The sequence below is a fragment of the Urocampus carinirostris genome, chromosome 3 (genome assembly GCF_059441175.1).
Source record: "Urocampus carinirostris isolate Australia breed hairy pipefish chromosome 3, RoL_Ucar_1.0, whole genome shotgun sequence".
In the NCBI taxonomy this organism is placed as follows: domain Eukaryota; kingdom Metazoa; phylum Chordata; class Actinopteri; order Syngnathiformes; family Syngnathidae; genus Urocampus; species Urocampus carinirostris.
Window position 1 is genome coordinate 5,451,936 of NC_142351.1, and position 16,414 is coordinate 5,468,349.

A 16,414-nucleotide genomic window follows, 5' to 3' on the forward strand; every position below is an offset into this window, starting at 1 on the left:
AAACCGGGATTGTCTATCCTATTTAGGTACACGTAGAGCCAAACCTAAGCTAAGTGCGAAGGAAACACTTCGCAGTATATATAGGGCACGTTTTTCACTACAATTTACAGTCAAGGTGTCACACAAAAAAAGGGGAAAAAAAACTCGTTTTGGCTGTACAACGCTAAAGAATCCTTTATTTAAAAGTTCACTATATAATCTGTGTTCAGTGTTCAGATACCTTATGATGAATCCACAGAACTGTAAATACGCCAAAACACCGGAAGAGAACTTAGTCATTTGATTGGGTGAGTGGGAGGGATGGGTGGAGTTATGCAAAAAGTACAAGCATTCCCTCCCATCTCTCGCCAAAGGTAAGCACATAAGGCTCCCTATTCTCAGAATGTTGTGACGTTTTTACTAAATAAATGCTCGCATCTGGTTTTGAAACCAATATGTATGAAAAAAAGGGTCAAAAGGAGTTTAACCGATCTTGAGTCATTGCAAGAAAGAGACAAGTTTAAAGTGGTCTGTTTGTTGAATTTGGGACAGGGGCTCTGGCATTATTCTCTTTTCATAATTTTTATCAAATCATCAAAAATAAATGTGCTGAAGACTAAGCTTTTGTCTGGGGCGCGGGTTTAGCAATTTATAAATTTGTCTCATAATATATGGTGTGGCTCTTTCCCAAAATAAAATTAATATTTTTTGCTTTTATGGCTCTTTGAGTCAAAAAGGTTCCCGACCCCTGCATTAGGGGATAATCAGGGTTGGGTAGGGTTACTTTAACTGGATTACTTTCAATTACTTTTGGAACGGTGCATTCGCAATGATCGCAGCAGGGCTTTAGGGCTAGGACCTTAGCTTGGCCTTTTGGCTGAGAGTAAGTGTCCCGGCTCTTAGGCTTTATAGCGTATTATGAACTGACCGATAACGGATAATGGATAATGAATAATGAAGATAGAACAATAACTCTTAAAAACCCAGAACCCCACTCCAATATGTGCCAATAGATTTGGCATCAAGGCTTTGATGCTAGGTCCTTAGCTTGGCCTTTCAAGGCTTTGATGCTAGGACCTTAGCTTAGCCTTTTAATGCTAGGTCCTTAACTTGGCCTTTTGATTTTTGCATTCCGGAGATGGAATAAGAGCTTGCTCTGTCCACTCCATGCACCGGCCCGGTATTGCAGTACCTCCGGGAACGGTGCATGTGCCAATAGATTTGGCATCAAGGCTTTGATGCTAGGTCCTTAGCTTGGCCTTTCAAGGCTTTGATGCTAGGTCCTTAGCTTGGCCTGTTGGCCTTAATGCTAGGACCTTAGCTTAGCCTTTTAATGCTAGGTCCTTAACTTGGCCTTTTGATTTTTGCATTCCGGAGATGGAATAAGAGCTTGCTCTGTCCACTCCATGCATCGGCCCGGTATTGCAGTACCTCCGGGAACGGTGCATTCGCAATGATCGCAACAAGGCTTTAGGGCTAGGACCTTAGCTTAGCCTTTTGGCTGAGAGTAAGTGTCCCGGCTCCTAGGCTTTGTAGCATATAATGAACTGACCGATAACGGATAATGGATAATGAATAATGAAGATAGATCAATAACCCTTAAAAACCCCAAAACCCCACTCCAATATCAAATATGCTAATAAAAGACAAATAAACTATCTATCTATCTACCTTGGTCATATCCCTCAAGAGGGGTGACCGACAGCAAGACACACACATACAATGACAAAGAAAATAAAAGGGAAATACATAGCAAAAAAACACACAAACATTTTTGGACCATGGCCAACCCAATTGCCCAAACACCCAAACAAGTTAGGCACCTCAGCACCCAAGTTGGTCATGCTTTCGTCCCTCCAGATGAAACGGGACACCAGAAAGCGCCGCCACGCCGTTCCAAATGCAGAATATTTTGAAGAGGGAATTTTGATAACAGGACTCTGACGGAGGACGGCAGGCGATGTTTTGAGAACAAGGCCCTGATGACGTAGAAACGCTCTATGTTGTTTTGAGTTTTCCAGACATTGCGACGCCCAGGGGGGGCTTACTTGGCACGCCCATGGGAGGAGTCGAGACGCCACCTTGCGGGGGGACGTGGGCCGAGAGGAAAAAGCTAGAGGACTTCAGAGGAGGCTACACAGAGACTCGAGCGACACTAATTCGGCCATATTCGATGGAGTTCACTTAGTTAAATTGTTTATGAAATTAAATCTGCCCCCGTGTGAAAATGTCGGCTATTCTTGTTCATCTTTTCCATCAAGAAACGAGTGCGAATTGTCAGGCTAATGTAGGTTGTGTTTGGTTAATGGCGTCAGACAACTAATTCGAACAATTTGGTAAACGATACTTTTTAATATTTATTTCCTAACAAGGGGTTAACATTTTGGCTCACCAACCACTGCACTACACAGTGACATGTCAAGGTCAAATAATAATGAAATAAAATGATCTGCATTTATATAGCGCTTTTCAAGTCAAGACTTCCCAAAGCGCTTTACAATGTGCTTCACATTTCCCAATAGCGGCCGTGCAGCCATGCAAGGCGCTAACCTGCTTATTGGGGGCATTAGGGGTTCAGTGTCTTACCCAAGGACACTTCGACATGTAACACGGAAGAGCCGGGATCCGAACTGCGATCTCTTGATCCCAATATGAGCGCTCTACCTCCTGAGCCACAGCCCCAATACTCACTGTCCCTTTAAGCATAACTGCTCCCTTGTAGCCATTCAGATAGATCTATGCCCTTGCTCTTTGGATAAGGCCAAAGTTTAACTCTTGAATAAACACCTAAATCAATAACAACTCCCTACCTGCACTGTTTGAACGAACATGCGTCAGTTGAACGCTTTCCATCATGAAGTTACTTCTCATTTGGTTTGTTTTAATGGGTACACTGGCCAAGATGGGGCACTGCAGCGAAACACAGTAAGTTACACATGTGCATGTATTTGTTATAAATACTAGACATGGGCACTTTGGACCTGGAGGGCCTATCTTGCATGATTTTGGAGGTTTCTCTTGTTCAACTCGGGCGATATAAATAGTTCGCTTGTTAGAAAACAAGAAGGAGCTTGTAACAAGTCCTGGTGATTGGAGTTACTGTCACAAGCCAGAAACGGACGCAGGACACAGTAGCGTTCGTTTACTCAGTTTGAGACAGAGACAGAGACAGAGACACAGAGACAGAGACAGAAGTGCTTGCCTCCACGATCCGATGATCGACGGACACGGGTAGCAGGTGGCTGGAACATGGAAGTGGCACTTCCGTGTCGAGCGAGGATAATCGTAGGCAGCAGGGATACTGGTCACTAGCCAGGACAGCAAGGGCGGTATCGAGTCCAGAAAAGAGTTCGGCAACAGGTTTCAGGCAGGAAACAGGGCAAAACAGGACAATGGCCGGGACGGAAGAGAAGGGCAGAAACAGGTCGGCAACAGGTACCAGGCAGGAGAAAACAGGGCAGGAAAATGTCGGAAGGTATGAGCTTGCCTAGCTGGGAGCATAAGTTCGCAAAAGGTCCGACGGGGGTTTGAAAAGAGTCTTTGAACCAATCAGCGCTCAGGTTTGTTGGCGCCAATTGGGCAGTCACAGGTGCCCTGAATCAGCAATCATTACAATTACCTGTATTGTGACTTCCAAAATCATGCAAAATATGCATCCCTCGAAGACCGCAGTAACCAAGGTCTGTGTAAAATCCATCCAACTATCATCCCAATGAATCCAATTAACGGTATTAATTCCATATTTGTTTGTGTTTTATATATTGCTTTTTGTGTAGCGACCAAATTCTGTCAATCACACCAACAACACCAGAACAAGTGGGCATTGTAAAGAATATCTCCAGTCACTATGAGGTACCAAGGATTCATAGTTCCACAGGGCTGGGTAGGGTGACTTTAACTGGATTACTTTCAATGACTTTTGGATTACTCCAATACCAAATATGCTAATAAAAGACAAAAGAAACTCAATATGAATCAAATGACTAAATTTTGTGCAGGGTTGGGGAGTAACGGAATACATGGAACGGCAAAAATGACGTTGGCAAGCTGTTTGGATTGATTTTCATTTGTTTCTGTCGCATTTCATGTTAGTTTTGCCGGAGATCAAAGAGATCAAAGCCAGGAGAGAAAGCTTACCACGTGTTGTGAGTCATAATCTTATTCTTATTTAGTTTCTTTTGTCTTTTATGAGCATATTTGGTATTGGCGTAATCCAAAAGTAATGGAAAGTAATCCAGTTCAAGTAACCCTACCCAATCCTGTAGTTCCAGTGCCATAGAATAGTAGTTCCCCTCTTCCTAATTTTTGTGTTTTTTGCAGATTTATCCCTCACAAAAGTACAAAAAACCCAAACCTATATGACCCTATGTGAAAAAGTGATTGCCCCCTGATAGAGAGTTGGGCCACCCTTGGCAGCGATAACAGAAGCCAAACATTTACCATAATTTAATTGTCAGGAACCAGAACAGGATCAGGACCCAATCGCGTGACGTTCTCACACAAGCCTTTATTTTACGGGAAATGGGGAGTCATGCACCTTAGGCAGCCGGTCTGGCGTGGAATGATAGGAAGCCAGAGGCCGACGAGATCGAAAACGGAAATAAACAGGAGAAACTGGACGGGAACAAAAACTGGAGAAACTACAAACAGGACAAAAACAGACGGAAACAAAACTGGAACCCGAAATTAAACGCGGTTTCCACGGGTAAGCCAATTGGTCACCATGGCAACCGTGACACACACAGGCGGGGTCAATTGGGCACCATGGCAACTGTGACACACACAGGTGTGGCCAATTGGGCGCCATGGCAACCACGACAGTAATGAGTCTTTCACAATGCTGTGGAGTAATTTTGGCCCACTCTTCTTTGCAAAATTGTTTTAAACCTGACATATTGGAGGGTTTTCTAGCATGAACTTCCCATTTTAGGTCACACCACAGCATCTTGATTGTATTTATATCCAGACTTTGACTTTGCCACGCCAGACCCTTCAGTTGGTTTTACTTGAGTCATTCAGAAGTGGACTTGCGAGTGTGTTTTGGATCATTGTCCTGCTGCATGATCCAAAGGTCTTTTAGTTTGAGGACACAAACTGATGGCCGGTGATCATCTTCTGGTCAAGACCAGAATTCATTATTCAGTCAACCACACCAAATTGTCCTGGTACTGAGTCAGCACACCAGCTCCAATTAAGGTCAGTGTTCGTAACTCCACTATTAGAAAGACACTGGCCAAAAATGGCATCCAGGGGAGAGTTCCCAAGTGAAAACCACTACTGTCACAAAAGAACACAATGAGTCGTCTCACGGGCAGCACAGCGGCGCAGTGGTTAGCGTGTGTGCGGCACAGTTCTAAGGTCTTGGGAACCTCCTGTGTAAGTTCAAACCCAGCTACCGGACTTCCTGTGCGGAGTTTGTATGTTCTCCCCGTGCTTGCGTGGGTTTTCTCCGGGCATCCGGTTTCCTCCCACATGCATTTCAGGTGTATTGGCCGGTCCAAATTGTCCCTAGGTGTGAACGAGCGAGCGGGTTGTCTGTCCCTGTGTGCCCTGCGATTGGCTGGCAACCAGTTCAGGGTGTCCCCTGCCCACTGCCCGATGATTGCTGGGATGTGCTCCAGCACCCCCGCGACCCTACTGAGGATAAGCGGTGCAGCTAATGAGATGAGACGAGTCGTCTAACATTTGCCAAAAAGCATCTTGATTATCCTCAAGACTTTTGGAGGAATTTTCTGTGGACTGATGAGTCAAAATTGTACTTTTGGGAAGGTGTGCAGCCCGTCACTCATGGAGTGAAAAAGGATTTGACAAAAACAACGTGATACCAACAGTAAAGCAAGGTGGTGGCAGTATGATGGTCTAGGGCTGCTTTGCTGCCTCAGGACCAGGACAACTTGCTGTGGTTGAATGAGGAATCCTGGTGTTTATTAGAAGACCTTGAAAGAGAACACCTGTCCACCAGTTTGTGCCCTCAAACACAAGCGCTCTTGGTTCACGCAGCAGGACAACGATCAGAAACACACCAGTAAGCCCAACTCTGAAAAAGTTCTGTAGTGGCAATGTCAAAGTTGGATTCAAATCCAGCTGAGATGCTGTGGTGTGACCTTAAACAGGCAGTTCATGCTATAAACCCTCCAATATGGCAGATTTGAAACAATTTTGCAAAGAAGAGTGGGCCAAAACTCCCCCACAGCATTGAGAAAGACTCAATACTAACTATAGTAAACGTTTGGTTTCTGCTTTCCCTGCCAAAGGTGGCGCAACTGGCTGTTAGGTTAAAGGGGCTATTACTTTTTGGGTTGTCTCTTTGTGATAACAAAAATTGGTTTGTGCATATGACACCGTTGTGAGCAATGTTCCCTCTAATTTTCCACAGGTCTGAGCGTTCACACAAAGTCGGTGAGCAACGCTTGAAACAACAGTGAGCAACCATAATCCCAAGTGTGGCAAGATAACTAATTATCAAAGATGTCCAAAACTTGACATCACGTTACATTTTGGGGAGTTTCCTGCAATGCAAAATGATTTTTCTCTTTTGAATGAATTGACTCATAATAATAATAATAATTTCCTTGTAATTGTCATTCTGTGTAACAATGTACACAGAACGAAATGTCGATTGCACCTGACCCGTTGTAGCGAGCCGATGCAGCCGCAGCCAACAGAGGGCGCCGCCGACCACTTTTTAAGTCTTAGGAATGACTCGGCTGGGGCGCGAACCACCGACCTCCCAGTCTCAAAGCGGGCGCCTTTACCATCTAGGCTACTGAGCTGGTTTATACGATTGCCTACAAACGTCGTTTGTTCTTAAAATTCTTTCACAAGATATCCATTTCTTTTTATTTCCTGATATATTTTTTCGCATAATATTAACATTTTGGGGGGCTTATTTAGTCGGTTGCAAGATACAGAACTGTACTTAATCACATTTTTTAGTGGAAGTACAATGTTGGCAACAAGATTCACTTGATGTAATTGATAATTATTTGAATGCAACACAAACTTTTTCTTCTTTTTTTTGTGTTTTTTTCTACTTTTTTTTAAAATTCCTTTGAAAAAAATCTCATTGTGTTTATTTTTCCCGAGCTGTTACTTTTTTCTTTTTGTTCTCTGTTTACTTTTTTCCTACATTTCTTTCTTTTCTTTTTTTCTGGCTTTTTTCTAAATTTTTCCTTCTTTTTTTCTCTTCGCTTTGTTTTTTTCTCAGCTTTTCACTACTTTTTCATTTTGGTATTTTTTTCTTTTTTGTTCTATTTCCCCCTTCTTTAAAGTCATTTTGTGCATAGTTTTACATAATATTTGGTCATGTTGGGATTAAAGAAGCAAAAACAACCTGAAGAGCCGTTTAGGACCCGAAAGAGCCGGTTCCTTTTAGTGAGCCGAGCCAAAGACCCCGGTTCTCGACCAACTCTACTAACTTTACTCAACTTCATTCTACTCTGACTCGACTTCAAAATACCGCATTTAGGACACAACGTCAGGGGAACCCGTTTAATTTTTCCTTCATGCACTGTCACTTTGACTTAAGTCGCTTCTTAATTAGTAATTTTGAGCCCTAATTTTTGTGCACTGGCTCGATTTTCTTGTGCGCAGAGAATGTGCAATCAGTGCGCAATTGCGCACGCGCGCATCTTAGAGGGAACACTGGTTGTGAGTGATAAGCATGCAAAAACTCAGAATTCAGGTCGGGGGGGCAGATACATTTTCACAGCACTGTCGCTTTATTTATTGTTCTTCTTCTAACTCATTGTGTCTACAGAGCATATTGTGGCAGCCTGTTGACAAACAGTACATCCAAGAAGGATCTCCAGTTCACCTTTTTGTTCCTGCAAACAGCTCCACGACAGTGAAGGATCTGCTGAGGCTATACGATATAGCGCATGAGTATGTCCAGGGTTGGGTAAGGTTACTTTAACTGGATTACTTTCAATGACTTTTGCATTACTCCAATACCAAATATGCTAATAAAAGACAAAAGAAACTAAATATGAATAAAATGACTACATTTTGTGCAGGCTTGGAATACATGGAACGGAGAAAATGATGTTGGCAAGCTGTTTGGATTTATTTTCATTTTGTTTCTGTCGTATTTGATGTTTGTTTTGCCGGAGATCAAAGAGATCAAAGCCAGGAGAGAAAGCTTGTGAGTCATCATTTGATCCATATTTAGTTTCTTTTGTCTTTTATTAGCATATTTGGTATAGGAGTCATCCAAAAGTCATTCAAAGTAATCCAGTTAAACTAACCCTACCCAACCCTGAGTATTTCGGTTTGAGCACAGATACCCACCCTCAGAATTTATTGAGGGCTACTTCTCAAAATGTTTGTTTATCTTTGCAAAAAACTTGCTGTTTGCAGGAGACGTTGCACATTTTCAAGCTTATTTCTGTCATTTTACTATTCTTTTCGAGCGGACCAGAAACGGAGACGGGACCCAATTGCGTTCGTTTACTCGGCTTTATTTAGAAGGAAGAATGGGCTTGCACCCACGATTGGGTAGCAGATCGCTTGGAACGCGGAAGTGGCACTTCCGTGTCGAGCGAAGCAGTGTCGAGAGTGAAAAAAAAAAAACAGGTCGATGGCCGGGACGGAGGAGCAAAAACGTAAACGGGTTCAGAAAAGAGGTCGGCACCGGGAATCAGACAGGAAACAGGGCAGGATTGAGTCAGGAGTCAAAAAGGGCTTGCCTAGCGTGGAGCTGAGGTTTGCAGACGAACTGACAATGGTTGACAGGAAGGCGGGGGTTTAAAAAGAGGTCAGCAGCCAATCAGCGTCCGTGGCTGTTGGCGCCAACGGAGCAGACTCAGGTGCCCCGCATCAGAAATCATGACAGGCACGTCAAACATACAGTCCGCAGGCAATATCTGGTGGATGGTTTAATCCGGCCTGCCCTATACTTTGAAGTCTTTAAAAAAAGCAAGTTTGTAGGTAATTTCTATCAAAAGTTTGGATTTTTTTTTTTTTTAAATGCAAACCAAATGCTCTCTCCGGCCGCTAGAGGGCATTAATGAGTTTGTATAGCGTGGTGAGTTGGTACAGGTGTAATACTGCATTTGTTCAGTTGTTGTGCACTATCCCAGTAAAGTGCAATTGTCCGGTTGTGCACAGTTTTTATTCCGATGTTTCTTGAATTGGTTCTAAAACTCTTGTGCTGTAGGAGTATTCTATTTGCTGTAGAAGTTTTTGTGCAGAATAAGTATTTTTAAGTATTTTCTTTTCCTACTGTTTAGTGTTTTTACAAATACGATTAACTCCAGAAGTAAAATACATTCCATTGCACAATATTTTGAATTTAAAATCAGTCATGAAAATAATGTGTCAGGTGTCTCCTACCGTAGTAACAACGGATTTACACGTTTTTGTTCAGGAACAGTAACATGTTTCCATTTTGGGTTGCAGCTCGTTGCTCCCTGTAGGATCGTCTTTTTAAGTTCAATTTCATGTGAAAAAAAAAAACATGTAAGTGGCTGAGGGTGCTGGATAAGAGAGAGAAGGGCTGTGTTATATACATAGACAGGCAGTACTGGTTAAGGAGTTAAGTATTGATTACGAGACAATAATATCGATGAGATTCAAACACTTGCTTAGTATCGATAATATCCATAGTTGGATCGATCCGCCCACCCCTAGCCAACAGAGCATGATTTTTGGGAACCATCAATAAAAAATGCCAGAAAATGAAACGCAAATGCCAGAAAATTCTGTATACCTTCTGCCAAATGTAAACAAAGCCAAGCTATGAAGTACACAAGTATTTGTGAATTTCAGTGAAGCAAAAAAGCTTTTGCCAACTTTTGTTTGTAGAGTGTTACTGGAAAACACAAATGAACTGATCGAAATGCAGACGAGGAACGACTCCACGGATCCGAGAAGCAGCACCAGTTTTTACGAGCGATACCACAGCTTGGAGGATGTAGGATATGCGACCATCACACTTGGGCTTCTCTCTTTGCACAGATATGATTTCTTCTTTCTTTTCGTCAGATTTATTTTTGGATCAACAGGACCGCTCAGGAAAATCCAAACACCGTAAAAATCCTTCTTCTGGGATCGTCGTTTGAGAAGCGACCACTTTATGCACTGAAGGTTTGTGTGATCATTACTCAAAAGGTGGTGCTTATCAGTTATTTTTTGCCTGCAGTACCCCAAAATTCTACCTGGAAGCCCCTGACTTGAAGGGATAACATATAAGTATTTTGGGGACCCATTCATTTTAATGAGCCCTGGCAACCGTGACAGAAGCGTGTGCCACACGGCAGGGGCCAACTGGGCGCCATGGCAACCGTGACAACAACGTGTAATGTTCAAAATGTCCTTTCATAGGGTTTTGGATAATTGAGCACCGGTGTGTGTGATAATTGCACACCCCTGTGCCCAGTTCAAACCCGGGTTGGGGCTCTCTGCTGGTAGGAGGTATGTCAGACCCTAATATAAGCTTGACGATGTTTATCAGAACAAATTACATTTTATTCCAAATTAAACTTGGTTTAGCAGAACTAATCATGAATCATTTGTGGATTTTTCCAAGCATTTACCAGCATCCACCTTTTACGGAATACACCAGTGTTCCCTCTAAACTGCGCGCGTGCGCAGTTGCGCACTGCTCGCACATTCTCAGCGCACAAGAAAATCTAGCCAGCGCACAAAAATGAGGGCTCAAAATTACTAATTAAGAAGCGACAGTGCATGAAGGTAAAAATACACGGGTTCCCCTGACGTTGTGTCCTAAATGCGGTATTTTGAAGTCAAGGTCAAAGTAGAACGAAGTTGAGTAAAGTTAGTAGAGTTTGTCGAGAACCGGCTTCTTCGGCTCACTATAAGGAACCGGCTCGTTCGGGTCCTAAACGGTTCTTCGGGTTGTTTTTGCTTCTTTAATCTCAACATGACCAAATGTTATGTAAAATTAGGCACAAAATGACTTAAAGGAAGGGGGGAATAGAACAAAAAAGAAAAAAAATACCAAAATGAAAAAGTAGTGAAAAGCTGAGAAAAAAGAAAAAAATAAGGAAAACTTCAGAAAAAAGCCAGAAAAAATAAAAGAAAGAAATGTAGGAAAAAAGTAAATAGAGAACAAAAAGAAAAAAAGTAACAGCTCGGAAAAAATAAACACAATGAGATTTTTTTTTAAAGGAATTTTAAAAAAGGTAGAAAAAAACATGGAAAAAATAAGAAAAAGTTTGTGTTGCATTCAAATAATTATCAATTACATCAAGTGAATCTTGTTGCCAACATTGTACTTCCACCAAAAAATGTGATTAATTACAGTTCTGTATCTTACAACCGACGAAATAAGCCCCCCAAAATGTTAATATTATGCGACAAAATATATCAGGAAAAAAACTAAATGGATATCTTGTGAAAGAACTGTAAGAACAAACGATGTTTGTAGGCCGTACAACCTTTGCAATAGTACATGAGTCAATTCATTTAAAAGGAAAAAAATAATTTTGCATCGCCGGAAACTCAGCAAAATGTAACATGATGTCAAGTTTTGGACATGTTTGATAATGAATTATCTTGCCACACTTGGGATTACGGTTGCTCACTGTTGTTTCAAGCGTTGCTCACCGACTTTGTGTGAACGCTCAAATTACAGGGAACATTGAAATACACCAACTGCAACAATTTATTCTTGCTTTATTCTACCATCAGTTGTCACTAAACAGTAACAATAAGAAAGCCTTGTGGATCGACTGTGGAATCCACGCCAGAGAGTGGATCTCTCCCGCATTCTGCTTGTGGTTTGTACAATATGTGAGTCGTTCTTGTACATATTTCCAGTTTATCAGTGCACAGATCACTTGGGTAAACTGTTCTTCTTTCTGCAGTCTTTAGCATTTTACAAACAAAACCAAGACATAACTGACATTTTAGACCACATGGATGTCTACGTCCTACCTGTGATGAATCCCGATGGCTACCTTCACACGTGGACTACGGTAACAGTGCATCCGACGCAAGTGAAGTTGTATGTTATGTATCTCTACAAATGTGTCTTTCGTCTCAGAACCGAATGTGGAGGAAGAACCGCTCCATCCGTCCGAGTAGCTCTTGTGTTGGGGCTGACCTCAACAGGAACTTTGACGCAAACTGGTGCAGTAAGTCTATGCGTAACACTCGAAATTGTCGGTACTGTTGGGAATTAAATATCAAAATGTACCGTTTACCAAATTGTTCGAATGAGTTATCTGACTCCATTAACCAAACACATTCACCCAACAATTTATGCGCGCTCGTTTCTTGACGGAAAAGATGAACTGGAAAGCTGACATTTCCACACGGGGGCAGATTTAATTTCATTAACAATTTAACTCAGTATACTCCATCGAAAACGGCCAAATTAGTGGCGTTGGAGTCTAAGTCCTTTAGCTCTCTCCTTATTGGCCCACGTCTCCCCGCAAGATAGTGTGCCGGCTCCTCCCATGGGCGTGCCAAGGAAGCCCCCTGGGCTTCACCATCTCGGAGAAGAGCGTCGCGACGTCTGGAACAACTAAAACAACACCGAGCGTTTCTACGTTATCAGGGCCTTTCTGTGTCTGGATGTGCTGATTACCTTATCAGCCTTACGTCCCATTCTCGCCGTCCCTGTAAACAACATTTTCTACTAGGGTACCCTGACATCGCACCACAGTGAATATCTTTTGCATTAAATGTAATTTGTATTCGATCTTATAAAATCCTTTATATTTGTCTATTTTTAATTTTCTTTCTTTCTTTCTTTCTTTCTTTCTTTCATTTTTTCTTTCTTTTATTCTTTCTTTCTTTCTTCCTTTATTTCTTTCTTTTGTTCTTTCTTTCTTTTTTCTTTCTTTCTCTCTCTCTCTCTCTCTCTTTCTCTTTCCCTCTCTCTCTCTCTCTCTCTCTCTCTCTCTCTCTCTCTGATACCATGGCGTGACCTTAAACAGACAGTTCATGCTAGAAAACCCTCCAATATTGCAGATTTAAGACAGTTTTGTAAAGAAGAGTGGGCCTAAATTTACCAAATATGGTAAAGGCTTGATTTCTGTTGTTGTTTACTAAGGGGGCCCGACTCGCTATTAGGTTGAGAGGATAGTTACTTTTTCACATAGGGCAGATCGCTTTTGATTTTTTTATATGTGCCTTTGCGAGTGATAAAAATTCAAAAAAACAAAACACAGAAATCAGGAAGGGGGTAAAGACTTTTTCTCGATGTGGTGTTTCCAAACTTTTCATATGCCGTTTTACTTAAAGTCCGTGTCGACCTACAGCAGAGGGAGCGTCCGAGGACGCCTGCAGCGAGATCTATTGCGGCGCCTTCCCCGAATCGGAACCGGAATCTCAGGCCGTGGCCAACTTCCTGCGCAGTAAGAAGGACAGCATCCAGCTTTACCTGACCATCCACTCCTACTCTCAGATGCTGCTCTTCCCCTACTCCTGCACCGAAGAGCAGGCCCACAACCACGATGAGCTGGTGAGAACGTCTCCTCGGGACAGTGGGGTTGGGTCGTTCGGGAACGAAAGGGCTTTATGAACCGACTCTTTGAGGAACGACGAGGGCTGGCGCCCCATCAATAAGGGGCCAGCTTCTTCCGAAAAGCTGTCTCTCTTTTACTTTTTTTAATCTTTCGCCCTATTTTATTCTCTTTCTTCACGTTTTACTTTTTTCTTATTCTCCCCTCTTTCTCTTTCTTTCTGTCTCTTTCTCTTTCTTTTTGTGTCTCTTTCTCTCTCTCCTTTTCTCTCCTACTATATCTCACACTCTTCTTCTCTCTTTCTCCCTTTGTCCTCCTCTCTATCTGTATCCCTCTTTAGATCTCTCCCATTCTCTCTCTTTCTTTCTCTCCATTTTTCTCTCTCTCTTTTTCTCTCACTGTTATTCTCTCTGTCTCTGTTTCTCTCTCTCTCTTCCTCTGTCTCAATCTCTCTCTCTCACACTCTTTTTCTCTATGTATCCCCTCTTATTCTCTCTCTCACTCTCTGTCTAACAATGTCTCTCTCTGTATCTCTTTCTCTCTGTGTATCACTTACTCTCTCTCTTTTTCCTTCTGTCTTTCTCAATCCATCTCTCTTTTTCTTTCTTTTTCTTTCTTTCCCTTTCATTTATTCTTTCTTTACCTCTCCCTTTTAATTTCCATCTATGGTAAATGGTAAATGGTCTGCATTTATATAGCGCTTTTCAAGTCAATGAAGACCTCCCAAAGCGATTTCTATCCATCCATCTATCTATCTATCTATCTATCTATCTATCTATCTATCTATCTATCTATCTATCTATCTATCTATCTATCTATCTATCTATCTATCTATCTATCTATCTATCTATCTATCTATCTATCTATCCATCCATCCATCCATCCATCCATCCATCCATCCATCCATCCATCCATCCATCCATCTATCCATCTATCTATCTATCTATCTATCTATCTATCTATCTATCTATCTATCTATCTATCTATCTATCTATCTATCTATCTATCTATCTATCTATCTATCTATCTATCTATCTATCTATCTATCTATCTATCTATCTATCTATCTATCTATCTATCTAGCTCTGTCTTCCACACTCTCTTTCTCAATTTACCTCTTTCCGCTCTCGACACCGCCATCGCTCGCCAAGGAAATACCACTTTCGCGTCTGAGCAACTGGCTGCCTGCAACCGGCTAACTACGGATTGTGTGTACTATCCTTTCCCTTCTTCCCAATAAAGCTAAGAGAAGTGGGTCCTGTCTTCATTCTTGTCCTGAAATGAACAAAAGCCAACATGAATGATCCCCCCCCCCCTCTCTCTTTCTTTCTCTCTCTCTCACCGAAGCTTGAGATGGCCCAAGAAGCATCGCAAAACATCCATCGATATTACAGAAACACCTACAAATACGGTGCCGGAGCTCAGACGATATGTGAGTCTGTACGTTCTCATTCGAGCCGATTTGAGCAAATCGATACAGATTCCTTGCTTCGATTGTTCTGCAGACCTGGCTCCTGGTGGTTCCGACGACTGGGCGTACAATCTCGGCATAAAATACTCCTTCACATTTGAACTGCAGGACCGCGGGCGCTATGGCTTTCTTCTGCCTCCGTCACACATCTCTAAGGCATGCAATGAAGCTCTCCTTGCTGTGAAGACCATTGCCAAGCGCCTCATAGACAGAACATAAGCTTTGAGAAAGCCATTTTTAGCTGTTTGAAGAGTAAGATCCAAATGTAGAAAACTTGTTGATTCTGTGCTCTGTGTGATTTCCTTTTCATTGTCAAAGCTTTGTTCCAACCTTGTTTCCCAAAATTAATAAAGCTTTTGGACTGAAGGGACATGGTCACTGAGCTTGGTGTTATAGGAAACTAAGAGCATGCTAATTCAATTCAGGTAGGCGACAAGTGAATGGAATAATGCATCTTGAAGTGTGAGGCGAACATTCCAACCAGTCCTCTTCTGAAATTGCTGATTATAATATTAGTAATAATTGATACTTTATTTGAGAGTCAAGTCATGTTTATTTGTGACACCCTTGATCACAATGAGTCTCAACGTGTTTCTCAGACCACATACTATTGCAAACCACAGACTATTATGACACCATCCCCTAATCTAAAACCTACACAAGGGCAAGGAAAAACTCAAAAACCTCAGGTCAAGTCCTGTTTATTTGTGACGCCCTTAATCGCAATGAGTATCTAAGGGTTGCACAGACCACAGACTACTATGACACCATCCCCTGATCTAAAACCTACATGAGGGCAAGAAAAAACTCAAAAACCTCAAGTCAAGTCCTGTTTTTTTTTAAATCCTAAATCACAATGAGTCTCAAAGTTCTGCACAGACCACAGATTATTGTAAACTACAAACTATTATGGCAGCCTCCCCTGATCTAAAACCTACACGAGGGCTAGGGAAACCTCAAAAACCTTAAGTCAAGTCCTGTTTATTTGTTTGGCCCTTAATCACAATAGTCTCAAAGGGTTGCACGGACCATGGACTATTATAACACAATCCCCTGATCTAAAACCTACATGAGGGCAAGGGAAAACTCCAAAACCTCAACATGAGGAAAATGAAGAAACCTTGAGAAGGGACCGCCCATCAGGTCATGCTTCATCCAGGATGACTAGGCTACAAGAGATGTTGCAATAACAGAGAATACACGGATATTGTCAACATGAAATCTAGGTCATTCATAAGCTCTAGAAAAGAAGAGTGTTTCAAGCCTAGATTGAAACAGTTCCACTGAGGTTGCAGACTGAATCTCAGGGGGCAGAGCACATGCAGATTTCTTCGTGGCTCTTGGGATCACTAGTAGACTAGCATTTTCAGAGCGAAGGCTCCGGACCGGAACATAAGGGGAAATTAAATCTGAAAGATTTGAGGGAGCAAGTCCATGCATGATTTTGTATGATACCAACAGAACCTTAAAATCACATCTCAAGCTAACAGGGAGCCAATGCAGGTTAGCTCAAATCGGGGTCATGTGATCA

At 42.1% G+C, this 16,414-nt stretch overlaps 1 protein-coding gene and 2 pseudogenes across 1 annotated transcript; all 3 read left to right on the top strand.

The window, feature by feature from the left end:
* Positions 1-1,029: 1,029 nt before the first annotated feature.
* LOC148368453 (U2 spliceosomal RNA) lies at positions 1,030-1,193 on the top strand (annotated as a pseudogene).
* A 70-nt stretch (positions 1,194-1,263) lies between these two features.
* Positions 1,264-1,432, top strand: LOC148368454 (U2 spliceosomal RNA; annotated as a pseudogene).
* A 1,371-nt stretch (positions 1,433-2,803) lies between these two features.
* On the top strand, positions 2,804-15,249 carry cpb2 (carboxypeptidase B2 (plasma)). The gene is made up of 11 exons (XM_088330475.1): positions 2,804-2,904; positions 3,756-3,831; positions 7,739-7,863; positions 9,784-9,892; positions 9,964-10,065; positions 11,632-11,733; positions 11,808-11,918; positions 11,987-12,077; positions 13,209-13,411; positions 14,760-14,844; positions 14,918-15,249. The coding sequence occupies exons 1-11, from the start codon at positions 2,834-2,836 to the stop codon at positions 15,100-15,102; spliced, it is 1,260 nt and encodes a 419-aa protein (XP_088186601.1). The 5' UTR covers positions 2,804-2,833; the 3' UTR covers positions 15,103-15,249.
* Positions 15,250-16,414: the final 1,165 nt, after the last annotated feature.